At 44.5% G+C, this 26,699-nt stretch overlaps 2 protein-coding genes across 2 annotated transcripts; one reads left to right on the top strand and one right to left on the bottom strand.

Annotated features, from left to right (window-relative positions):
* Window positions 1-26,699, top strand: LOC308282160 (zinc transporter ZIP3-like). Its single transcript, XM_080722504.1, has 6 exons — window positions 1-137; window positions 1,209-1,419; window positions 3,542-3,640; window positions 8,339-8,480; window positions 18,218-18,482; window positions 26,333-26,699. Exons 2-6 carry the CDS (start codon window positions 1,213-1,215, stop codon window positions 26,595-26,597), a joined length of 978 nt encoding a protein of 325 aa, XP_080578630.1. The 5' UTR covers window positions 1-137; window positions 1,209-1,212; the 3' UTR covers window positions 26,598-26,699.
* On the bottom strand, window positions 11,731-12,750 carry LOC308296768 (kelch domain-containing protein 3-like; the record flags this gene model as incomplete). The annotated part of the gene is made up of 1 exon (XM_080740094.1): window positions 11,731-12,750. One exon carries the CDS (start codon window positions 12,748-12,750, stop codon window positions 11,731-11,733), a length of 1,020 nt encoding a protein of 339 aa, XP_080596220.1.

Genomic DNA, 26,699 nt, shown 5'->3' on the forward strand with positions numbered 1-26,699 from the left:
TCTATGGTGACCTCCTCGTCCTCATCCTCATCTTCATCATGACCAGACCACACTAGTGAGTGTTCCACAGAGGAACAGCCCCCCCTGCTGCCAGCGTGACGTCATTACAGTCTGGTGGAGTCAGCCTCTGGTTCAGGGTAGGTCTGTCTGTCACAGCATGATTATAGAAATTATTTCATTTGATTATTGTTGTTTATTAGTTATATAGGGGCCACACCAGGCTTTTAGAAATATATATTTTATATAAATATTGGTCCATTATATGGTTTTATACAGGTTTTAGCCTAAACAACCACTCGGATATTAAAATGTCATGTTCTGTCTGTCTCTAATTCCAAGCCATTTAAGATGCAATACCAAAATGCCTTTGTTGGCAACGGGGTGCTGTCTTTGGGCTAAAATTGGAACGATACAGGGAAGATTAGCATGGTACCACGGCACTGGCAACATGCTAATCTTCCCTGTATCGTTCCAATTTTAGCGCCACTTTACCCCGCCCACCCCATAGTCTCAATAGAATCCACCCCAAAAGTACCGCCCCCTTCTCTTCAGTTGCCAGGAAACTGAAGTGGAGGGGCGGTACTATGGAAATGGGCCCTGGTGTGACATCACAGTCCCCTTTTCAGGAGAGAACGATTCGGACACACCCACTCAGAAAATTACAGAAATGAAAACCAAGGCTTAGAGTTAATGAATTGTATTTTTTTGGGGGGTGGAAAAATACACTGGGAATTATAAAATACATAAAAAATATAATTTTTTTGAATTTTATGGTGTGGCCCCTTTAAGTGCATTTTCATTTACACTTTGTTTTCATTTGACACTTTGTTGGCTGTGCATCCTGGGGATGTTCCTACAAACTTCCGGGTTTAACAGCAGACATACAAGCTCACGTCGCGTCGCAGATGCAACCCGTTGTGAGCTTGTAAATCGGCGGCGGAAGATCGATGCAGACGTTTGCGCAATGCACTATGGGGTGTAGGAAACTCGTGGATAGAATCGGGTCAAAATTCGAATTTTCAAGATTTTACAAAAATAGCAGATCTACAACTGAGCTTGTATATCTGCTATTTTTCAATAGTTAAAGCATAAAATAATGATACACAATAATTTGTACCGGTACCCGTTCTAAATGGGTTAAATAGTCTGGAAAAGTTTTGGAAATTAATTGGTAAAAATGTGTGGGAACCCTGTGTTCTGTTCTCCAGCATCATGGAGGTGGTCGTGGCCAAGGTCCTGTGCATCCTGGGGATGTTCCTGCTGATGCTGTCAGGGGTCCTGGTCCCTGTCAGGCTGCTCATGGTGGACCAGGACAAGGCCCAGAGGTACCGCAAGGCCCTGGCGCTCTGCAACTCCTTCGCAGGAGGAGTGTTCCTGGCAACCTGCTTCAACGCCCTGCTGCCCGCGGTCAGAGAGAAGGTACCCTACTCACCCTATACCCTAAACCCTATACCCTAAACCCTACAGTACCTTCTAGAAGGTACTGTACTCTACTGTACCCTACTATACCCTAAACCCTGTTACCTGCTGTTAGGGAGAAGGTACCCTACTCACCCTATACCCTAAACCCTATACCCTGCTGCCCGCTGTTAGAGAGAAGGTACCCTACTCACCCTATATCCTAAACCCTATACCCTATACCCTGTTACCTGCAGAAGGTACTGTACTCTAAACTACCCTATGCCTTAACCCATGTTTCAAGGTGAAACCTACCAGACTACTTGCTGTCAGGCAGAAGGTACGATGACGGCCCTTAACTAGGGATGGAGCTTGTTAATCTTATCCATCCTGTTTTATCCATCCTGAATAGTAAGGAACACATGTAGAATAGAACACATGTAGAATAGAACACATGTAGAATAGAACAGTAGAACAGTAAGGAACCAGGGCATTAACGACTAGTGATTTTTGCAAGTCGACTCGACTCAGTAAAAAGTTGAGTTGAAGTCGACTTTATCGTTTGATGACGTCATCACATCACACACGACCCACCAATTATTTTGGGGGGTCCCCAGATGATTAACTTAATGTGAAACATTGTTTTCTCACTCAACTGTAAACACACCAACATAAAGTTTAAGTGTATAGAGGGTATCTGCACATTTCCAAAGTGACAATTTAGGGACTTTTTAATACCTCTAAAATGACAAATTAAACATTGTCCAAATTGTCAAATATTAGAGGCAGAAATTGTGAAAATAGCAGATCTACATGCTCACAATAGAACCGTGTTTATTGAGCCTGGCTTTTATCAAGACCACTATTACACCTGTTCAGCCTCTCGTCTTAAAAAAAAGGGGGAAAAAAGGTCTGCTACTCACCAAAACAAAGCCCACTTTCCTCAGTGTTGACCAAAATGTTGTGTGAGGCTTGACCAATCCTCAAGCTTGCAGCCTTCATCAACTAGGTCATCAACTCAAAGGACTACATCATGATTTTTGTCTTTTTTTGGTGTCCCACCAGCATAGACTGATTTCAGACGCTGCGCTGAGCTTGAGTCTGACATTGACCCATTGACAAGAGATTTCAAAGGGGAGGGGATTTGAAATTTGAAATTCCCAATCACAAGAGATCTGGTGGGAGGGGTTGTGTTTGACTTGTGTGGACACAAATAATTTCGGGGGGTCCCCAGATGATTAACTTAATGTGCAACATTGTTTTCTCACTAAACAGTAAACAAACCAACCAACATAAAGTTTAAATGCATAGAGTTTATCAGCACATTTCTAAAGTGACAATTTAAGGACTTTTCAATACTTCTGAAATGACAAATTAAACATTGGCCTACTTGTTAAATAATTATAGGCAGAACTTGTGAAAATAGCAGATCTTCATGCTCACAAGGAAATACCAACCTCTCCTACATACCATCTCAGAGCTGGGTTATTATAGGAGCAGACTATTAGGAGACATGTGTCAGAGGTGTACATTTAACATGTCTCCAGGTATCAGAGGTGTACATTTAACATGTTTCTCCATGTGTAATCAGAGGTGTACATTTAACATGTTTCTCCAGGTATTCAGAGGTGTACATTTAATGTGTTTCTCCAGGTATCAGAGGTGTACATTTAACATGTTTCTCCATGTATAATCAGAGGTGTACATTTAACATGTTTCTCCAGGGTATCAGAGGTGTACATTTAACATGTGTCTCCAGGTATCAGTGGTGTACATTTAACATGTTTCTCCATGTATAATCAGATATGTACATTTAACATATGTCCCCAGGTATAATCAGAAGTGTACATTTAACATGTTTCTCCGGGTCTCAGAGGTGTACATTTAACATGTTTCTCCATTCTCAGAGGTGTACATTTAACATGTGTCTCCAGGTATAATCAGAGGTGTACATTCAAAAGGTTTCTCCATGTCTCAGAGTTGTACATTTAACATGTGTCTCCAGGTATTCAGAGGTGTACATTTAACATGTGTCTCCAGGTATTCAGCAGTGTACATTTAACGTGTTTCTCCAGGTCTCAGAGGTGTACATTTAACATGTGTCTTCATGTATCAGAGGTGTACATTTAACATGTGTCTCCAGGTCTCAGAGGTGTTTTCTCAGCTCCAGGTCAACACAGATTATCCTCTGGCAGAGACCATGATGATGATGGGCTTCTTCCTCACCGTCTTCATTGAACAGGTGACCTCATCTCCTAGCATTCACTTCCTCATCTCCTAGTACAGGGGTCTTCAATGTTTTCAGGCCAAGGACCCCTTAGCTGAGAGAGAGAGATGAAGCAGGGACCCCCACAACCTGTTCATAGATTCCATATAGTTTCATCAAGTTTTTATCACACAAAGATTCAGAGTACCATCTTTAGTAACTCTGAGGACCCCCTAGGGGTCCCCGGACCCCCTGTTGAAGACTCCTGCCCTAACACTCACTTCTCCTAGTATTCACCTCCCCCCTCCCTTTTTTCTTTCATTCAAAAAAGTGATTCAAGCTAACACACAGTCTAAGTCCGTATTTTAACATTTTGGATAAAGATTATTATTATTTTTTTACCAGACTGTAAACCACAAACTAGAAGTTTTTAATCTCTTAAAGTCTTAACTGTTCTGCTGCCCTTGACGACGCTCACCGTCAGTGAAAGGGTTAATACCATGGCGCCGTTGACGGGAGGACTGTCAATCTTACTGTATATACAGTAAAGATATTATTACTTACTGTACGTCGCTCCGGTCCCGCCCGCATCGGTAATGTCCGCGATTTGTTTACAACGCACGTCGGGCGTGCACGCGAAGTTAACGTCCTCCATAGTAAATCCATTGAGAGGCCCATAAAGAGACTTAATTTTCTCCAAAAGGGACATTCTTATACAAAGGATGGTCTCCACTCTCCATACTTGTACACAAAAGCTGGGCGCAGCCATGTTCTCTTCTGGGCTCACACTGTCATGTGACTAGATGACGTAATCGTTGCCGTCAAGTGATAATCCAAAAAAACAAAAACAACCCCCTTCCGGCCCTTCAAAATAATAGCGGCGGCCTATGGAGGAAACGGCGTGGCACCGAGGCACCAAGCAAACCTTCAGATTAAGAGGCAGTAGTTGTGTTAATGTACTCCCCTCTCATTTTGTTGAATTAGATTTTTTGACTTAACTTTTGACTATATATTAGGAATTTTAAGACATAATACTTATGGAAAGTGGAAAAACAGTATATCTCAAGCAGTTTGTGGAACAACAGTCTAAGTCCGTACAAGCAATATTCAGCAGACAAAGGGAGCAGATCTATTATTACATTCCTCCTATTGCCGCATCCCACTTCCAAGCCCGTTCACGCCCCCTTTACATCCACTCCAACTCATAGGTAGGGCGTAGGGAATAAATAAAACCGCCCATAACTCTATCATTGGCCCCACGTTGCCATGGTGACCGGTGATTGGCTCGTATTCCCAGCTATGGGACCGGCGGATCCAATTTCAACCGAGGGGGGAGTAGCCAGAACACACACACACACACACACACACACACACACACACACACACACACACACACACACTCACACACACACACACAAATAGCTAATAGTTAGCTCACAACTTTCCACTTTTCTCTTTCACCTCAATCGCAGTAACATCCGTATACACCACGTCATCGCATCACCAATACGTTTTATTTTTTATTTTTTTCAAAACTTTTTTTTTTCCTAATTTTTTTTTCTCAAAAATTCTTTTTTCTCAAAATTTTTTTTTCTCAAAAAATTTTTTTTCCTCAAATTTTTTTTTCTCAAACATTTTTTTTTCTCAAATCTTTTTTTTCTCAAAATTTTTTTTTCTCAATTTTTTTTTCTCAAAAATCTTTTTTTCTCAAAAATCTTTTTTTCTCAAATTTATTTTTTTCTCAAACATTTTTTTTTCCCAAAAAAAACACCTTAGCAACAGGCCGATGAAAAGTACATTTTATTATTTCCCCCCTGTAGCCAAGGTATGGCAGCTGCCATAGCTTGCCATACCCAATTGACGCCTCTGCTGAACAACCGAATGACTACAACAACTTAATAATACAAATGTTATAACAACAACAACAACAACAGTCTTATCACACAAAGATTCAGAGTACCATCTTTAGTAACTCTGAGGACCCCCTAGGGGTCCCCGGACCCCCTGTTGAAGACTCCTGCCCTAACACTCACTTCTCCTAGTATTCACCTCCCCCCTCCCTTTTTTCTTTCATTCAAAAAAGTGATTCAAGCTAACACACAGTCTAAGTCCGTATTTTAACATTTTGGATAAAGATTATTATTATTTTTTTACCAGACTGTAAACCACAAACTAGAAGTTTTTAATCTCTTAAAGTCTTAACTGTTCTGCTGCCCTTGACGACGCTCACCGTCAGTGAAAGGGTTAATACCATGGCGCCGTTGACGGGAGGACTGTCAATCTTACTGTATATACAGTAAAGATATTATTACTTACTGTACGTCGCTCCGGTCCCGCCCGCATCGGTAATGTCCGCGATTTGTTTACAACGCACGTCGGGCGTGCACGCGAAGTTAACGTCCTCCATAGTAAATCCATTGAGAGGCCCATAAAGAGACTTAATTTTCTCCAAAAGGGACATTCTTATACAAAGGATGGTCTCCACTCTCCATACTTGTACACAAAAGCTGGGCGCAGCCATGTTCTCTTCTGGGCTCACACTGTCATGTGACTAGATGACGTAATCGTTGCCGTCAAGTGATAATCCAAAAAAACAAAAACAACCCCCTTCCGGCCCTTCAAAATAATAGCGGCGGCCTATGGAGGAAACGGCGTGGCACCGAGGCACCAAGCAAACCTTCAGATTAAGAGGCAGTAGTTGTGTTAATGTACTCCCCTCTCATTTTGTTGAATTAGATTTTTTGACTTAACTTTTGACTATATATTAGGAATTTTAAGACATAATACTTATGGAAAGTGGAAAAACAGTATATCTCAAGCAGTTTGTGGAACAACAGTCTAAGTCCGTACAAGCAATATTCAGCAGACAAAGGGAGCAGATCTATTATTACATTCCTCCTATTGCCGCATCCCACTTCCAAGCCCGTTCACGCCCCCTTTACATCCACTCCAACTCATAGGTAGGGCGTAGGGAATAAATAAAACCGCCCATAACTCTATCATTGGCCCCACGTTGCCATGGTGACCGGTGATTGGCTCGTATTCCCAGCTATGGGACCGGCGGATCCAATTTCAACCGAGGGGGGAGTAGCCAGAACACACACACACACACACACACACACACACACACACACACACACACACACACTCACACACACACACACAAATAGCTAATAGTTAGCTCACAACTTTCCACTTTTCTCTTTCACCTCAATCGCAGTAACATCCGTATACACCACGTCATCGCATCACCAATACGTTTTATTTTTTATTTTTTTCAAAACTTTTTTTTTTCCTAATTTTTTTTTCTCAAAAATTCTTTTTTCTCAAAATTTTTTTTTCTCAAAAAAATTTTTTTCCTCAAATTTTTTTTTCTCAAACATTTTTTTTTCTCAAATCTTTTTTTTCTCAAAATTTTTTTTTCTCAATTTTTTTTTCTCAAAAATCTTTTTTTCTCAAAAATCTTTTTTTCTCAAATTTATTTTTTTCTCAAACATTTTTTTTTCCCAAAAAAAACACCGATAGATGCAACGCGGCGACCTAGAGGGGAGGCCGGCGTAGCCGGCCGACCTTCTAGTAAAATTAAAACCGACAATTAAACAAAATGAGGGGGGAGTGCATTAACAATTTAACAACACCTTCTAAGCCGCGGCAGAACCCCCTGAACCCCGGTACTGCCGTGCAATCAGCGTTTTATTTATAAACATATTTTAAAAAACAAACACACCAAATGATAAACAACGCGCGCGGGTCGTTCAGTGCAAGCCAGCAGGACGTGCACACACTACGTGTTTGGGCGGCCACTTACTTAGAAGCTGCTGCTGGCTGTATTTCTGCCGTTCATTTGCATGGAGCGAGATGGGGTAATCCGCGAGAAAAAACAGCGTTCGAAAGTACATTACGTCCTCGTCGCACGCACATCGATCTAATTCCATGTATTCCACTCATTCCGAAGCCTTGATTTCGCCTGTCGTCTGGTCGAAAAAGACGAGGGGATGGGCTAAACCAGGCTGCAGCACACACAGTGAAGGGGAACGTAATGGCCGCTCGTGGAGCCAGTGGCAGAGCCAGCCGATGACGTCATCACGTTTCTGACGTGATCAGATTGCACAACGTCTCTTAAAGAGACAGAGCACGACCTGCGACTGTATTTTAAAAAAAAATTATGATTAATTTCATAAATTACGGGGAAGTACGGGAATAGACGATTGGCTGATGGGACCCAGTAGGAAGTCCGAGGGAGTGCGGCCAGGCTTAGAAGGTGTTAACAGATTAAAAATGACTAGTTTGTGGTTTACAGTCTGGTAAATCCAAAAATATAGATATTAAAAAAAATTCAAATATGGACTGACGGCCGGACTACACCAAAAAATGCGTGCATACGCGCGTACTGTCCGTGAAGACGCTCGCGTATGTGTAAACGCTCCAGGCTACACCAAGGAGGGAGTATATGTGAGGAAGACCAGATAGTTGTGTACAAAACGCATAGGCGTGCTTAAAAAATAGAACCGATCCTATTTTTAGGGAATGCGTATCCGTGGTTCGCGCTATCCGTACGCCTGGTGTAGCCGGCTGAATTGATATACATTGGATCTATACAAAACGCGCATACGCGCGCACGCCCCGCATACGCACTGACGCGCGCAAAACGGCTTGTTGTAGCCTGGCCGTTAGACTGTTATTCGTCTCAGGTACTCATTTGTCTCTGAAGTGAAAGTCGTCCTTGTGTTCCAGACCATCCTGACCTTCCGTAAGGAGAAGCCGTCCTTCATCGATCTGGAGACGTTCAACGCCGGGGCGGGGGGCGGCTCGGAGGCCGGCAGCGACTCCGAGTACGACACGCCCTTCATCTCCCCCGCACGCAGCTCTCCCATTGGTAGGTTCCGTCGTGACATCATCAATGATGATCTCCCTTTGTCAAGTCCCGCACCGTTGTCCCGCCCCTCTTCACACCCATTTTTTGTTGTGTCTTGGTGGGACACTCCATCCACTACCATTTTAATTCAGTTGCTTCGTATTGTTATTCTGTGTGTAGTCTCGCGTAGCCAGACAACTATTCCACAATCTCTGAATGCTATATAGAGTCTGGAACAGCAGCTCTCTAACGGCGAGTAATGGAAACGGGCATTATAGTCTAGTAATTCTAGGAAAAAAATCCACACAGGTTGGAAAAAATTGTGTTATTTAGTTTCTCAACTGATTCTGACAGGAAATTAGGTCTAGCCAGGATAAAAAATCTACCATAATCTGCTCACTGCAAATACCCACAGTGGCCAAATCAAGTTGGGCTCCCATCGACTTTCTATACAGGAGGAAAATACCCAGAAAAAGATCTGCTTTAAGTAGGATGTGAGGGGTCTAACTAGGGGTTTGTCATGATGCTGAATCCATTGCAAGCATTTGTTTTGCACAAAAAACATTCCTTGGGATAAAAATGGCCCCAGAAAATGATGGTTTAGTGATGAAAAGTGATGAGTCATCACTTTTCATCAGTTTTGTGGGCGTTTTCTGGGGCCAATGAATGTTTTGTGTGCAAAACAAATGCTTGCAATGGATTCAGCATCATGACAAACCCCTAGTTAGACCCCTCACATGCTACTTAAAGCAGATTTCTTTTCTGGGTATTTTCCTCCTGTATAGAAAGTCGATGGGAGCCCAACTTGATTTGGCCACTGTGGGTATTTGCAGTGAGCAGATTATGGTAGATTTTTTATCCTGGCTAGTAGACCTAATTTCCTGTCAGAATCAGTTGAAAAACTAAATAACACAATTTTTTCCAACCTCAGCTTTATTTTTACTGGACTAGAAAATATATTTTAAAATGTCATTTCTGCTAAGCAGCAAGCTAAACATGCTTATATGATTTTTATTTATATAATGATAAATGTGTGCGATGTGAGACTGAAACGGAAGTGACGAGGGGGCTTCACTTCCGCTTCATTTCGCACTCATCGTTTCTATTTCCCTTTACCAGACTGTATGCCGGGAGCATTTGACCAAATCGCGGAGGCAACAGTCTGGCCACGCGAGATTATTCTGTGTGTTGCAACTTCCTGTTCGGTTGAAGGGGAAACCCTACTAAAAGCCCATAGAGTTAACACAGAAATCGCAAATTTAATGCAATTTCCGAATAGTAAAGTATAAAATACGGTTAGCATGATCAAGAACACAAGATGGTAAAAGGCACAAAGCATTATAATTTACTTTACCGTTTGAAATAATGATTTGTTGGCTTTAAGTAGATTTATTTGTTAGTTTACCCTTCAAAGCTGACGTCAGCACCAGGAAGTTGCTGTGAAATTTGCTGAGTGCGTGTGCGTGGGCCAGCCATGAATAGGGTCTATTTCGAACTTGGTTTCATAAAATGGAGCTGCTCAGTGGCAGTTTAGAGACTGGGCATGTTTTTAAATGTTTTTACTTCTCCAAAAACGATGTTTTAGCAAATTCAACATAAAAAAGCCAGAACCAGGGCGGGACAAGGCAGATAGAGCCTGCTGGTTGGTCAGTCAGGGACCAACCAGAAGGCTAACAAAGGGTGAATTGGTAGGTTCTGTTATGACATCATAATCATCTCCCCCGCACACAGCTCTCCCATTGGCAGGCTCTGTTATGACATCATAATCATCTCCCCCGCACACAGCTCTCCCATTGGTAGATTCTGTTGTGACATCATAATCATCTCCCCGCACTATAAGGATGAAAATGTCATATCACGATTATTGTGACCAAAGAAATTGCGATTTAGGATATTATCGCGATAATCAAACTATCCCCAACATCAATTATCCTGGGAAGTTACATTTGCGCAAATCTACAAGATCACAAGTGTAGATCGGCTATTTTTTGGCAAAAGATTTGGTAGAGTGAAAAAAAAAAGAAAATACTGTAAGTACATTATTTCCAGGTCCATTTGACCAATTACAGAGGGTTTAAAGGGCCAGTTCACCTCTGGGACAACCAGATCTTATTTTATTGCTGTTTGGGACACGATCTACACAATCCTGAGTTTTGCATCATCATTCACGCTGAAATACTAAAATATCTCAAAACACAGATTGAACACAAAAAATAACTTTATTTGATTGTGTTCATCGATAGATACCTTTATTATCCCACGGGGGAAATTCGTCCCAAACAACAGTAAAATAAGATCTGGTTGCCCCAGAGCTGAACTGGCCCTTTAAATGGTACCGGATATGCAGCTCTGCAAATAAAAGGTGAATTCATGACGGAGGACGATTTCACGAAGAATTACATTTCCACATTACGATTATCGTGAGTGTTTTTTTAATCACGATAAACGATAACTCTCTCGTTGCTATCAATGAAATCTCTTTGAAGGTCCAAGTTGCCATGGTCTCCATAGACTTCCATGTAATTCATAGTGCACAGATCATGCACGCCCATGCCTAATCATGCACCACGTGTGTGCACGCTGCTCACAGCTTTCAAACAAAAAAATCGGCTTGGAAATCCGTTCAGGCATTCATGAGATAGCAGCCATTATGTTTTCTTCTAATGTAAACAAACATGGCTATCATGTTTGAAAGACGGGGTTGGTATGGGGGTTAAACATGCAATTTCACGATCGCGATCATGCCTAATACATTTTTTATTTTTATTTTAAACGGCCCAAACTCAGGATTGGCACCAAACAGGTTAATATCGATTATTGTCAAATCCCTACTCCACACACAGCTCTGCTATTGGTAGGCTCTGTTATGACATCATAAAGATCTCCCCACACACAGCTGTCCTATTGGTGAATAATCGCTGGATCACAATTATTTTGCAATATAATCATAACACCAGTAAGACTCCTAAGGGTGAAAATCAACCTCGCCGAGGTCGTGCCATCTGTCCTTGGCCATCTGTCCTTGGCCATATATGGATTTTGTTAGTGTGGTTCTCCTAACAGGGCATCATCTGGGATATACTCACTTTTATGCCCATATATGGAAATCCCTGCTCTGAATATCTGACATCACTGTGATGTCACCTGTGCTGTGTCAGGTAAACCACAGTGTCAGGCGTTACACGTCCATCCTGGCGAGCGGACGTACAGACACGGACAAGCTGAGAAAAATGATCATGCCAATAATAGCAGAACACAAGGTTTGAATTTCTCATCTTCTTTCGTCACTCACGGCTGCCAGTTCCCACCTGATGTTGTGTGGGAGTCCAGACTGCTCCAGACCGTACTGAATAACTGCTAGCTTACATAACGTCTTCAGGCTAGGACTCAAGTCTAAGACATACAGGTCATCAGGTGTGTTGATTCCTCCAAAGAGGATAATACGATCTCCCACCATGCAACAGCACATCTCATACGTCGGAGACGGTCCTTTCCCCTTGGGCTCAACCTTCTTCCAGCAGAAGGTCTCTGGATTGAATTTCCACAAATCATTGAGGTACTGAGTGCGTGTCCAGCCACCAAATACATACAGCTCTCCATTGTAGGCAAAGGCTGAATGATCCTCACGTCCTTCTGGAAGAGGCTGTGCAGAAGGTGTGTTCATCCAGCAGTTGGTCTCTGTGTCAAACACTCTGATGGTGTTGTAGTTCTCCCTATAGCCCCCAAATACAAACATCTTTGTCCCGATGATGGTGGCAGAGTGACACCATGAAGCAAGAGGTGGAGTTCCTCTGGTGTTAATTAAAGACCAGACCATAGTGGTGGTGTCCAACTTGTAGTTGTCATTAGTGGCTCCAGTCTGCTTGGCCCATCCTCCATGAATAAACATGACCTTCCCCAAGACACAGGCTGAGTGGTTGTACATCACCACTGGAACAGTTCCAGAAACATGGGGTTTGAACCATCTGTGAGCGTCGACGTCAAATGCATAAAGCAGGTTGCAGTAATTGTATGTGTACTTACGCCCTCCGCAGAGGTAGACAGTATCTTCAACCAGCACAGCTGTGTGGCCCTCACACCTGGAGGGAACCTCAAGGTGACGTTCTCCTCTTCCAGGCGTCACCGGGGGCAACGCTGTCCAGCACAAAGACACTGTGTTGAAGATGTGCACACCAATCTGATCAGTGTCCTCGTCACTGACTCCTCCAAAAGAGAACACCTTCTGTCCAACTGTCACCGCAGCGTGCCTACATCTCTTTATTCCTTTCAGATGGATCGTCCAGGAGAACATTCTTGTACACCGGAACCAAGAATGCAGTGCTGCTATGTGCCTCTGTCTCTTATATGTGTTTGGCGGCACAAATGTCCCGCAAGATTTGACCAATCCGCAAAGCCAATGGCTCGGGGCTCGGTCAATCGAGAAAAAAACCACTAGAGGTTTTCCCCCACTCGGCCCGTTTTAGTAAGTTCAACGGGGAAGTGGTGTTAGCTTGAGTATTGGTCATGCTTCACATCCAGACAATAAATAGGAAACCACACTCGCAATTCCCCAGAATTCAAATGTTCTAGTTAGTGTGGTTTCCAGTAGGCAACCAGACTATTGTTCTAGTCCGGCGACACACCCTTCATCTCCCCCGCACACAGCTCTCCCATTGGCAGGTTCTGTTGTGACATCATAATGTTCTCCCTTTGTCAAGTCCTGCCCGTTGTCCCGCCCCTCTTCACACCCATTGGTTGCTGTGTCTTGGTGGGACACTCGGTGGGACACTCCATCCACTACCATTTTAATTCAGTTGCTTTGTATTGTTATTCTGTGTGTTCAATTCTAATTTCAAACTTGGTTTCATAAAATCGAGCTGCTCAGTGGCAGTATAGTGACTCAGCATGTTTTTAAATGTTTTTATTTCTCCAAAAACTATGTTTTAGCAAGTTTAACATGAAAAAGGTGGAACCAAGGCGGGACAAGGCAGATAGAGCCTGCTGGTTAGTCAGTCAGGGACCAACCAGAAGGCTAACAAAGGGTGACAGCTCTCCCATTGGTAGGTTCTGTTGTGACATCATAATCATCTCCCCGCACTATAAGGATGAAAATTTCATATCACGATTATTGTGACCAAAGAAATTGCGATTTAGGATATTATCGCGATAATCAAAACATCCCCAACATCAATTATCCTGGGGAGGAACATTTGAGCAAATCTACAAGATCACAAAGTGTAGATTGGCTATTTTTTTGGCAAAAGATTTGGTAGAGAGTAAAATAAAAATAAAAGACTGTATCAAGTACATCATTTCCAGGTCCGTTTGACCAATTACAGAGGGTTTAAAGGGCCAGTTCACCTCTGGGACAACCAGATCTTATTTTATTGTTGTTTGGGACACGATCAACACGATCCTGAGTTATTTTTTGTGTTCAATCTGTTTTGAGATATTTTAGTATTTCAGCATGAATGACGATGCATTTTGCATCATCATTCACGCTGAAATACTAAAATATCTCAAAATAACTTTATTTGATTGTGTTCATCGATAGATACCTTTATTATCCCACGGGGGAAATTCGTCCCAAACAACAGTAAAATAAGATCTGGTTGCCCCAGAGCTGAACTGGCCCTTTAAATGGTACCGGATATGCAGCTCTGCAAATAAAAGGTGAATTCATGACGGAGGACGATTTCACGAAGAATTACATTTCCACAATACGATTATCGTGAGTGTTTTTTTAATCACGATAAACGATAACTATCTCGTTGCTATCAATGTTATCTCTTTGAAGGTCCAAGTTGCCATGGTCTCCATAGACTTCCATGTCATTCATAGTGCACGGATAATGCACGCCCATGCCTAATCAGGCACCACGTTTGTGCACGCTGTTCACAGCTTTCAAACAAAAAAATCCGCTTGGAAATCCGTTCAGGCATTCATGAGATAGCATTATGTTTTCTTCTAATGTAAACTAAACATGGCTGCCATGTTTGAAAAATGGGGTTGGTATGGGGGTTAAACATTCAATTTCGCGATCGCGATCATGCCTAATACATTTTTTTTTAACGGCCCAAACTCGGGAAACTCGGGATTGGCACCAAACAGGTTAATATCGATTATCGTCAAATCCCTACTCCACACGCAGCTCTGCTATTGGTAGGCTCTGTTATGACATCATGAAGATCTCCCCACACACAGCTGTCCTATTGGTGAATAATCGCTGGATCACAATTATTTTGCAATATAATCATAACACCAGTAAGACTCCTAAGGGCGAAAATCGACCTCGCTGAGGTCGTGCCATCTGTCCTTAGCCATCTGTCCTTGGTAGGCCTGTCAACATTTTCCAAAAATGGCATTCGAATATTCCCTTCAAAATCCACCGTTGATTCGAATAAATTCGAATATTCTAATAATTCGAAGCATTCGCACTTCGAAGCTGTTTATTTCTAGACAGTCGCTTCTATCGCTTTACTGTGTGCAGGTCAGCGTTGGTCAGGGACGTGCAAAGAATGTTAAGAGAGGCAGGGGCTGACATTTCTAAAAGGTCCTTTTGGTGGACAATTCTCTCTTAAAAGGGCAGGGGCTCAAGCCCCGTTTGATGTCTGTGTGCACGTGCCTGGCGTTGGTAAAAGCAAGAGCAGAATCGCATCGTCGTTGCGAAGCGTCACAGCAGCTGTGATTGAGTTGGAACAGCCACGACATGAAACGAGCAATTATAATCACACCAATGGATTATGTTTTGGTTTGAACCAAATTAGGTAGTCTACAAGAGTAGTGACTATGTGACGGAGGGAGTTTTACCGTTACCGTGGCTGCGTGCGGGGAGACTGACTCGGTGAGAGAAGAAATCCATGCTTTTTTATATTGTGTTTTCGGTGGAGAAGTATCGTTGTCTGCCTTCCCGTCACGACCAAATGAGTCGCCCGTTTCAGCTTGACTCGTTAATCATTCTGAATCAACGTGAGCAAGTTTAAAAGCACTGTGTGTGCACTGCGTGGCGGACGAGTGCATCTCTCCAGTGTGAAGAGAAAGTTAAGCGAGAGAAATTGTTAACCTTCGAAGGAATATTCGAATATAGAATATTCTTTCACACCCCTAGTCCTTGGCCATCTGTCCTTGGCCATCTGTCCTTGGCCATATATGGATTATGTTAGTGTGGTTCTCCTAACAGGGCATCATCTGGGATACACTCACTTTTATGCCCATATATGGAGATCCCTGCTCTGAGTATCTGACATCACTGTGATGTCACCTGTGCTGTGTCAGGTAAACCACAGTGTCAGGCGTTACCCCTCCATCCTTGAGGCCAGACGTACAGACACGGACAAGCTGAGAAACATGACCATGCCAATAATAGCAGAACACAAGGTTTGATTTCTCATCTTCTTTCGTTACTCACGGCTGCCAGTTCCCACCTGATGTTGTGTGGGAGTCCAGACTGCTCCAGACCGTACTGAATAACTGCTAGCTTACATAACGTCTTCAGACTAGGACTCAAGTCTAAGACATACAGGTCATCAGGTGTGTTGTCTCCTCCAAAGAGGATGATACGATCTCCCACCATGCAACAGCTCATCTCATACGTCGGAGACGGTCCTTTCCTCTTGGGCTCAACCTTTTTTCCAGCAGAAGGTCTCTGGATTGAATTTCCACAAATCATTGAAGTATTTAAGGCTCCAGCCACCAAATACGTACAGCTCTCCATTGTGAGCAAAGGCTGAATGATCCTCACGTTCTTCTGGAAGAGGCTTTGTAGAAGGTGTGTTCATCCAGCAGTTGGTCTCTGTGTCAAACACTCTGATGGTGTTCTTGTACCACCAGCCCCCAAATACAAACATCATTGTCCCGATAATGGTGGCAAAGTGACATGATGAAACAGGAGGAGGAGTTCCTCTGGTGTTAATTAAAGACCAGACCATAGTGGTGGTGTCCAACTTGTAGATATCATTAGTGGATCCAGTCCGCCTGATACATCCTCCATGAATAAACATGACCTTCTCCAAGACACAGGCTGAGTGGTTGTAAATCTTCACAGGAACAGTTCCAGAAACATGGGGTTTGAACCATCTATGAGCGTCGACATCAAATGCATAAAGCAGGTTGCAGTAATCGTATCTGTTGTCCTTACGCCCTCCCCAGAGGTAGACAGTATCTTCAATCAGCACAGCTGTGTGGCCCTCACACCTGGAGGGAACCTCAAGGTGACGTTCTCCTCTTCCAGGCGTCACCGGGGGCAACGTTGTCCAGCACAAAGACACTGTGTTGAAGATGTGCACACCAATCTGATCACTGTCCTCGTCACTGACTCCTCCAAAAGAGAACACCTTCTGTCCAACTGTGACCGCAGCGTGCCTGCATCTCTTCATTCCTTTTAGATGGATCGTCCAGGAGAACATTCTTACACACCGTAACCAACACAGATCTAACCAGAATCGTCAAATGTTCCTCTGAAAAATAATGCAGTGCTCCTATGTACTGCTGCCATTTATGTGTTCGGCGGCACAACCGTCCCGCAAAGGTTTGACCAATCCGCAAAGCCGATGGGTCGGGGCTTGGCCAATCGAGGAAAAACATGCTTTATCAAATTATTTTTCTGAAACAAACACTTTGCAGATAGAAAGAGGATAACCAATCTCTTAGTCGAATAATGATTATTTTTATTTCTTTTTTCCTTTTTTTTCATGATTCATCTGAGAGATTGGCCTAATTTGTTAGGAAATTAGAGAAAGAATAGGATATTTATCATGATTTATATCCTTTTAATCTAATACACACGTTTCATGTAAAAGTGCTTAATTTCTGTGCAACAACGGTAAATATGCAGTATTGTTTAGAGATCCTAACCTAGCTACATGATCACACTAGTGATGTTGTTTAGAGATCCTAGCCTAGCTACATGATCACACTAGTGATGTTGTTTAGAGATCCTAGCCTAGCTACATGATCACACTAGTGATGTTGTTTAGAGATCCTAGCCTAGCTACATGATCACACTAGTGATGTTGTTTAGAGATCCTAGCCTAGCTACATGATCACACTAGTGATGGCCAACCACTAGGCTTTGACGCTATCTTAGAATAGACGTCGACCTGTTTGACACTGCAGACACATAACTGCCTTCTTTGATACTTTAACGATCTTGTCAATCCACCTGTTTCCGCGAGAAGTTACTGTAGCATTATCTGCGGGACACTTCCGGTTAACAGCAGACATACAAGCTCACGTCGCGTCGCAGATGCAACCGTTGTGAGCTTGTTGATCACACTCGGCTGCGACACCGGAAACTGCCGCACACCTTCTGCGCAATGCACCATGGGACGTTGGAAAGTTGTGGATAGTCGACTAATAGTCGACTATTGCAGTGTTTCCCCTAGCCAGAAGCTGAAAGAGTGGGGCGGCCAAACCAGTGGTGGAAAAAGTACAGTATCAACATTGTAATGTAGAAATATTGTGTTACAAGTAGAAGTAGAAGTCTGGAATTAAAAATGTACTTGAGTAAAAGTACAAAAGTATTGGTGTCAAAATATACTACTAAAGGTAAAAGTTCTCAGTATACATAACAGTCTCCAAATAAAAATCCTTTTAGGAGATCTACAAGCTCACAACACGACGCTTTTTGAGCTTGTATATCGGCTATTTATTTTCAAATATCCATCATGTCATAAATGTAGTGGAGTAGAAGTAAAAGTATTGAGAATTTGAAATCAGGCCAATCAGATTTGTCTATAATCTTAGTAACCACACTAATCATGTTCCCGTTCCCCCCACAGCTCTTCCTATTGGCCGCCACCAGTCACACGGTCACCACCACCACCATCACCACGGCAACCTGTCTGTGCTGGCGGGGGCGGGGCCTCTGCGGCTGGTCAGCCTGGTGCTGGCTCTCTCCGCCCACTCAGTGCTGGAGGGGCTGGCCCTGGGCCTGCAGGAGGAGGGGCCACGGCTGGCCCGCCTCTTCCTGGGCGTGGCCATCCACGAGAGCCTGGCCGCCGTGGCGCTGGGCGTCAGCGTCGCCAAGGCAACGCTGCCCATGAGGTAGGAGGAGCCTGTCGCCATGGGTTACATAACAACCTGCCCATGAGGTAGGAGGAGCCTGTCGCCATGGTTACATAACAACCTGCCCATGAGGTAGGAGGAGCCTGTCGCCATGGGTTACATAACAACCTGCCCATGAGGTAGGAGGAGCCTGTCGCCATGGTTACATAACAACTATGTCCATATATGGGCATTCTCAGATATGGGCTTAAAAGGGATTCCATTATATTAGTGTGGTTGGATCATCTGTGAATCAGATGTATTGTCAGCTCCATCTATGGAAATCCAGGTGATGATACAGTCATCTCCATGTACGGTTGTGCTCAAAATTATTCAACGCCCCTCTGCAAATCTGGTATATTGGCTAAATTCACAAACTGACAACTGAATTAAATAAAAACATCATACAAGAACCATGTAAATAGCTCAACAAAAGTAACATTTGGTGTGTGTTTTTTTCCCCTCCAAATTCAATGCTAAATGCCACTTTCAATGCCACTTTCACTTAATAGTTGCATCAGATGTGCAATCTGGCCTGACTAGAAGTTTGTTGACTTTGATTAGAGCAGTTAGAAACATGGCTAAATCTCAGGAATGGTCAGAAAAGCTCAGAGAAAAGATAATTGCTTTGTACAAAAAAGGAAAGGGATATAAAACAATTGCAAAGACATTTTCTTTTTTCAGAGGGAGTTGAATAATTTTGAGCACAACTGTATGGATATCCGCGGTTTGATGAGGTCAGTGTCGTGATGTTCATATATGGATAACCAGGTGATGATAGACAGCAGTCAACAATGTGACGTAGATAGATATAGATATGTGTCCGACACCGACGTCAACATTTCAACATGTATCAGACTAGCGAAACAACAACACAGGGTTATACACACGTGGTACCGATACAGCGATGCTCGCGACAGTCCGAGAAATCCACGTCAACGCGGAAGGCGGCGATTCCCAGCAGACCTACTTTCTGCGCGTGGATTGGAAGGCGGAAGAGACACCATCGTGCCTTCCTTCGAAAGCATGTTCCTTCCGTCTGCTGCTGACAGACGGACAGAACGCCTGGAGAGGAGAAGTGAGCGACGCCGCGATGACGGCCGAAGCAGAGGAGCTGGAGATGGAGACGGAGCGATACGTCCAGGACCTTCAGCAAGCTCTGACGGGCACCGAGAAGGAGTCCTCTTCCTCCATCTTCTTCACCCTGACCCCTCCCCCTCCTCCACCCAGCGGCCACGCCCCCAGCACCGCCGTGACTGTGACGCTGGCCTACGAGAAGGCGCAGAAAGGCATCTCGTTGCGCCTGGGCTCCGCGTCGCTGAGCGCCGTCCCGGACCCGGCCGCAGCGGTGAGAGACCTGCTTCTCCTGAGCGTCGAACGGGAACGAACGCTGAGGACGCACGACCGGGAGCTGCGGGAGCAGAACCGCGGACTCGCCACCGAACATCAGCGCGTCGCCGCGGAGATGACGCGCTACGTCGGCGGGAAGGAGTCTCTGGAGGCGGAGCTCTACTCGCGCTTCGTGCTGGTCCTCAACGCGAAGAAAGACAAGATCCGACGTCTGCAAGGCACCGTGAAGCGACTAGAGCGGCGACTAGAGGAGGAAGCCAGGTCGGGAGCAGCCAATCGGAGGGCTTCGGCAGCAACCCTCCAGAAGGAGGATGATGATGAGTACGGTGGTAGTACCGATGAAGAACTAGCTGCACCACATCTCACCTCCACCTCCCGGGGAGCCCGTCGTAGCCACATCCCTTTGATCAGTCTGAGCCACAACACAGACCTTCCTTCTGCGTGTGGATTGGAAGGCAGAGATGTGCCTTCCTTCCAGAAGAAAGATCAGATACGCCGTCTTCAAGGAACCACGAAGCGACTCCAGCAGCAGCGACAAGAGGAAGCCGGGTCAGGAGCAGTCGATTATCTGAGGGCTTCATCAGCAACCCTCCACAACCTCCAGAAGGAGGAGGATGAGTATGGTGGTAGCACCGATGAAGAACTAGCGGGACCTCACTACACCTCCACCTCAGCCTCTCAGGGAGAACGTCGTAGCAACAGCCCTTTGATCAGTCTGAGCCACAACAAGGACCTACTTTCTGCGTGTGAACTGGAAGGCAGAGATGTCATCATGGCTTCCTCCGAGATGTTCCTTCCAGATGCTGCTGACAGACGGACAGAACGCTTGGAGAGGAGAAGTGAGCATGGCCACGGTGACGGCGAAAGCGGAGGAGCAGGAGAGAGAGCATTACTTCAAGGAACCATGAAGCGACTCGAGCAGCAACTAGAGGAGGAAGCCAGGTTAGAAGCAGCCAAGCGGAGGTCTTCGGCAGCACCTCTCCAGACAGAGGATGAAGAGCATGGTGATAGCACCGATGAAGAACTAGCGGGACCACACCTCACCTCCACCTCCGCCTCCCAGGTAGCACATCGTAGCCACAGCCACTCTCACAGCCTGCACCCTGTGAACGATAAGAAAGGCTTAAACAGTCTGTGTTTGCTCCAATGCCTTCCTCCTCCTACATATTCAAGAAGTCCTGTTCCTGAGATCCTCCGGACCGGCCTAAACCAGGCTAGAGGCGGTGCGGTGGACACTCTTCACGCGTGCAGCCTCAGCCCTTCGATCGGTCTGAGCGACAACATGGACGTGCAGGCGCCCAGTCGCAAGCGACGCTTCCATCATCACCCCCGAGCCGCGGACAACACCTCTGAAACCAGGAGCGCAGCGGCAGCCAATCAGCAGCATCCTTTGCCAGCAACAGTCCCCTGTACAGAGGACCTGTTTGATGACTTCTTAAATTCCTAATTTTATATCCCGCCATTTTGTAACCCATTTTTCACCCAGTGCCAATTGCCTAAGCTGTAATCCTGGGCTCTGCTCTCCCTCTGCCAACCTGGGGAGAGCCCCGAACTGAGCTCATGCTTCCTTTAAATGAGGAGTGAGCAGGCCGCTTCTTATCACCTGTCACCCTGTCAGGTGATAAGAACGTAGTACATGGATGTAGCGCGTGTTCCTTCCACGTGCTACGTCCAACCGGGGAATCTCCCCGGTTGGACGTAGCGCGTGGAAGGAACACGTTATTCCAACCAGTTCCTTTCCCCTCCATCAGGTGCCCCGGGTGGCCAGTGGGAGGCAGTATAGAGACCAGGATTACTGTATGTTTTTTGTGAGGGTAACTAACTACCCTAGGAGATACGGGGAGAACATGCGAACTCCACACAGAAAGGCCCTTTCGCCAACCCCACCTAGGGTGTGGGCACTGATGACGTGGAGGAGAGAACACAGAATTCATCAAACCCTGTTCTACAAGCTGTGAGCTTGTAGATCTGCTAATTTTCAATAGATAAAGCATTAACTAATTCTAGGCCTAAATGGGTTCATTTAGATACATTGGTTCTCAACACACACACACAAAACATCATAATTATACTGTATAAGACACTATTATATGAAATGATTTTCTTTCATATTCATGTTTTAAATAATGTGGTTTGACTGTATTTTCTGGTGTAATTTGAGTGTGTGGGCGGTTGCTAAAAGAAGATATCCATGATTTTGGAGGGTCTATTCTGTCTCTCACTCATACAGGCAGGATGGTGCCATCATGTTGTAGACTACTGTGTTGTAATCTATCTATAAATTAGGGAAATCTATGTGTGTGTGTGTGTGTGTGTGTGTGTGTGTGTGTGTGTGTGTGTGTGTGTGTGTGTGTGTGTGTGTGTGTGTGTGTGTGTGTGCGCGCTGACGTCATCCAATGGGAAAACCCTTTGGAAAGACACAGAGTGACGTCATCAATCGGGTGGTGACGTCACCATCAATAAGTGCGACCTGACATAAACGTATAGGGTGATGTCATAATATTGAACCTGACATAAACGTATAGGGTGATGTCATAATATTGAGGCATACAGTATATAAGGACCATGAGAGGGACCGTCTGTGTCCATAGCATAGTATAAACCAAATGGGTGTAAACGGGCATTTGTCTGATAAGCTTGATGATTGATGGATTGATGAGCTTCACATGACACTCTGACCAGACTATAAGGGTGCGTTGGGAAACCCGCACCGGGTGTGTGCTCAGTGTAGTGAGTGCAGTGGGCGTGGCGTTGGAGAGTGCGTTCAGTGTGGCTTATTTACGAACGACCAGTTAAGAGTCAGCTGTGTGCTTTTTCACTCTGAACTCTGAAGGTAAACTTCCTTAAAAGCAGCAGTTGCTAACGTAACGTTGATATTGAAAGGAGATTTAATTCATAATATTGGCATACCTGCTGTTAGTTTACATGTTGATGCGTGTGAAACTATCAAGCCCAAACGACGAGCTACAAGCTGTAAATGCTGCATTTGTGGTCATTTCCTCCATTGTTCACAGCTGAGAAGCGCTCGAGACACGGCGATGAAAACCAACCAATCAAAACACCACACTGACGCAACACACCGCCTAACCCCATCTTCTGAGTAGGGTTGGTGAGTGCGTGCACTCAACACACCAGTGCGCCGCGCACTGGATTTCCGAACGACAACGCACCAAGTGCACCGAATAAACGAACGACAACATGGCACACCAGTGCGTTGAGTGCGCATTTCCGAACGCGCCCAAAAGTCACATGACACTCTGACCAGACCATAAGTCACATGACACTCTGACCAGACCATAAGTCACATGACACTCTGACCAGACTATAAGTCACATGACACTCTGACCGGACCATAAGTCACATGACACTCTGACCAGACTATAAGTCACATGACACTCTGACCGGACTATAAGTCACATGACACTCTGACCAGACCATAAGTCACATGACACTCTGACCAGACCATAAGTCACATGACACTCTGACCAGACTATAAGTCACATGACACTCTGACCGGACCATAAGTCACATGACACTCTGACCAGACCATAAGTCACATGACACTCTGACCGGACCATAAGTCACATGACACTCTGACCGGACCATAAGTCACATGACACTCTGACCGGACTATAAGTCACATGACACTCTGACCAGACCATAAGTCACATGACACTCTGACCAGACCATAAGTCACATGACACTCTGACCGGACCATAAGTCACATGACACTCTGACCGGACTATAAGTCACATGACACTCTGACCGGACCATAAGTCACATGACACTCTGACCGGACCATAAGTCACATGACACTCTGACCGGACCATAAGTCACATGACACTCTGACCGGACCATAAGTCACATGACACTCTGACCGGACCATAAGTCACATGACACTCTGACCAGACTATAAGTCACATGACACTCTGACCAGACCATAAGTCACATGACACTCTGACCAGACTATAAGTCACATGACACTCTGACCAGACCATAAGTCACATGACACTCTGACCAGACCATAAGTCACATGACACTCTGACCGGACCATAAGTCACATGACACTCTGACCAGACTATAAGTCACATGACACTCTGACCGGACCATAAGTCACATGACACTCTGACCAGACTATAAGTCACATGACACTCTGACCGGACTATAAGTCACATGACACTCTGACCAGACCATAAGTCACATGACACTCTGACCAGACCATAAGTCACATGACACTCTGACCAGGCTATCAGTGGGCCATGATTGGTCAGGTTTCACTTCAATATGAAATGGGCGCAAACCTCTAGTGTACATTTTGGACTTTAAAAAACTATTTGATGTCTGAAGTAGGGCTGTCACAATTATTACATAAACGTCTAATCGTGATTATTTGACATTATCGCAATTATTTTGTCATAATCGTCATAATCGTGAATGTTGAAAAATGACAGAAATAGTGGAAATAGCAGATCTGCAAGCTCACAACGCGTCGCATCGCGACGCGTTGTGAGCTTGTAGATCGGCTATTTCCACTATCAATGTTATTTTTTAAGTAGTAAGTTGTCAAATATGTCAGTAATTTATTTGTGTGTTTAGGTTATGTGTCATATCTACCACATGCAACTTCAAAGCCTAAAAGCCAAACAGAAATGTTTCGCATCGCGACGCGTTGTGAGCTTGTAGATCGGCTATTTCCACTATCAATGTTATTTTTTAAGTAGTAAGTTGTCAAATATGTCAGTAATTTATTTGTGTGTTTAGGTTATGTGTCATATCTACCACATGCAACTTCAAAGCCTAAAAGCCAAACAGAAATGTAATTATCAACGACAAAAACACAATTAAATCGTAATCAATTATTTGAGTGACAATTAATCGTCATGTAAAATGTCATATCGTGACAGCCCTAGTCTGAAGGTCATTTATAGACAATGAAGTGTTACGGAAGGGCGGGCGGACTGACGGACAGACGGACAGGATGTGTCAGGTTTTTCATAGTAAACTGCAACCTATGGTCGCAATCACAATTATTTGAGATAATCACAATTGTTTAGCGATTATCTCTTTCGTCAACAACTCTTCCGATGAATTTATCTTGTATTTCTAACTTGACCTGTATCTGTGACTTAAAGCTATACTGTGTAGGTTGCTCAACTAGTGGTCAGAGCTGTATAGCAAACCGCGGTCGCGTCCGTGTCTTTCGGCCGTTTTTCGCCGCGGACCGGGCCTCTCGCCACCGCGTCCGCCTGCAGCTCGCCGAGATCTGTCTTTAGAGGGGTCCCTGGTTCCTGTGCGTTCAGGCATTCCGGAGAAACTGACTCCTTCACCCGAGTATGTTGTTGTTATGTTGAGGCAAGCTACTTCCTGAGAAGTCAGCAAGATGCACCTGTGATTGGCCGGTAGTGTACCATGTGTTTATGATCGGCGATATGATTGGCCAACGTATACACATGATGCAGATGACGTCATTTTGCCGCAAAATTCTCCCCCCCTCACGGCTCATAGAAAACATATAAAGAGAAGGCTTTAGAAGCTGAAATTAACGGAGTGGGGGTTCTAAAACTTTAGCGATTTAACAGTTAGGACAATTTTAAGATTTGTTTTATAAAGAAAGTTACATGGTATAACTTTAAAGAGGTGGTGCCATCATTTTGTACTTGTTCTGTTTTGTATGTGTCTATGGAGTTAACATTACCTTCCGTGTATTTTTGGTTACTTCCTGAAAGCTGAGGGTTAGGGTCTCCGAGTAAAAAAGCCAGATTGAAAAACACAGATTTAATGACATCATAAACTCAGCCCTTCCCCTTTATACATACACCCAACACTGTGGGTGTGGCTAACTTCAGCTGGGTCACCACCCACCATGACAACCAGAAATGAACTGGTGGGTGTGGCCACAAAGAAACTCTTTTTAACTCTTTCTGTACACTTTTTTTGGAGAAAAAATATCCTCCTAGTATAATAATACCTGATCATCATGTAAAGAAATCATGTTTTTTTTTAGTTTTTTTTTACGAAGTTCCATATTTTAGATAGTCATCAGAGAAAAGAAAAGATGAGTGTTAAAATGTTTTCATTTACTGCTTTCTATCGTTTTAGTGATTTTAACTATTCTGATTTGCATGCCTGCCCCCAGGTTGGGGGCATGCATGCATGTGGCTAAATAATGTCTTTTTAGACACAATAAGCCCATTCCCAAGATGCACCGCAATCTTTCATGGGTTTTGACCGGTAACGTATAGTGGCTGGTGTAAATAGTAACAAAGAAATTGTCAGCTTATTGTGTCTAAAAAAAGACATGTTTAGCCACTTGTACGCATCGCTAAAGCAATAGAAAGCAGTAAATGAAAACATTTTAACACTCACCTTTTCTTTTCTCTAATTACAATCTAAAATATGAACCCTTCAGTAAAAGTTGCTCTTCAAACTGCTGTGCTGCGGCTGAGTCTCCTCCCTGTCGGGTCAATAATAAAGGTGTAATATTTATGTATCCATTCTAGGGACGCGGTGAAGCTGGCGGTGGCGGTGAGCCTGATGATCCCCGTGGGCATCGGCGTGGGCATGGGCATCCAGTCAGCCCAGACCCTAGGGGGCGCCGTGGTGTCTGTGGTGCTGCAGGGCCTGGCGGCCGGGACCTTCCTGTTCGTCACCTTCTTTGAGATCCTCTCCAGAGAGCTGGAGGAGAAGGAGGACCGGCTGCTCAAGGTGCTGTTCCTGGTGCTGGGATACGGAGTCCTGGCTGGTCTGGTGTTTATTAAGTGGTAGAAACTCTTCCTCTACGGAGTCCTGGCCGGACTGGTGTTCATCAAGTGGTAGAAACTCTTCCTCTACGGAGTCCTGGCCGGTCTGGTGTTTATTAAGTGGTAG

This window comes from Nannobrachium achirus (genome assembly GCF_963921795.1).
Source record: "Nannobrachium achirus genome assembly, chromosome: 1".
Taxonomy (NCBI): Eukaryota; Metazoa; Chordata; class Actinopteri; order Myctophiformes; family Myctophidae; genus Nannobrachium; species Nannobrachium achirus.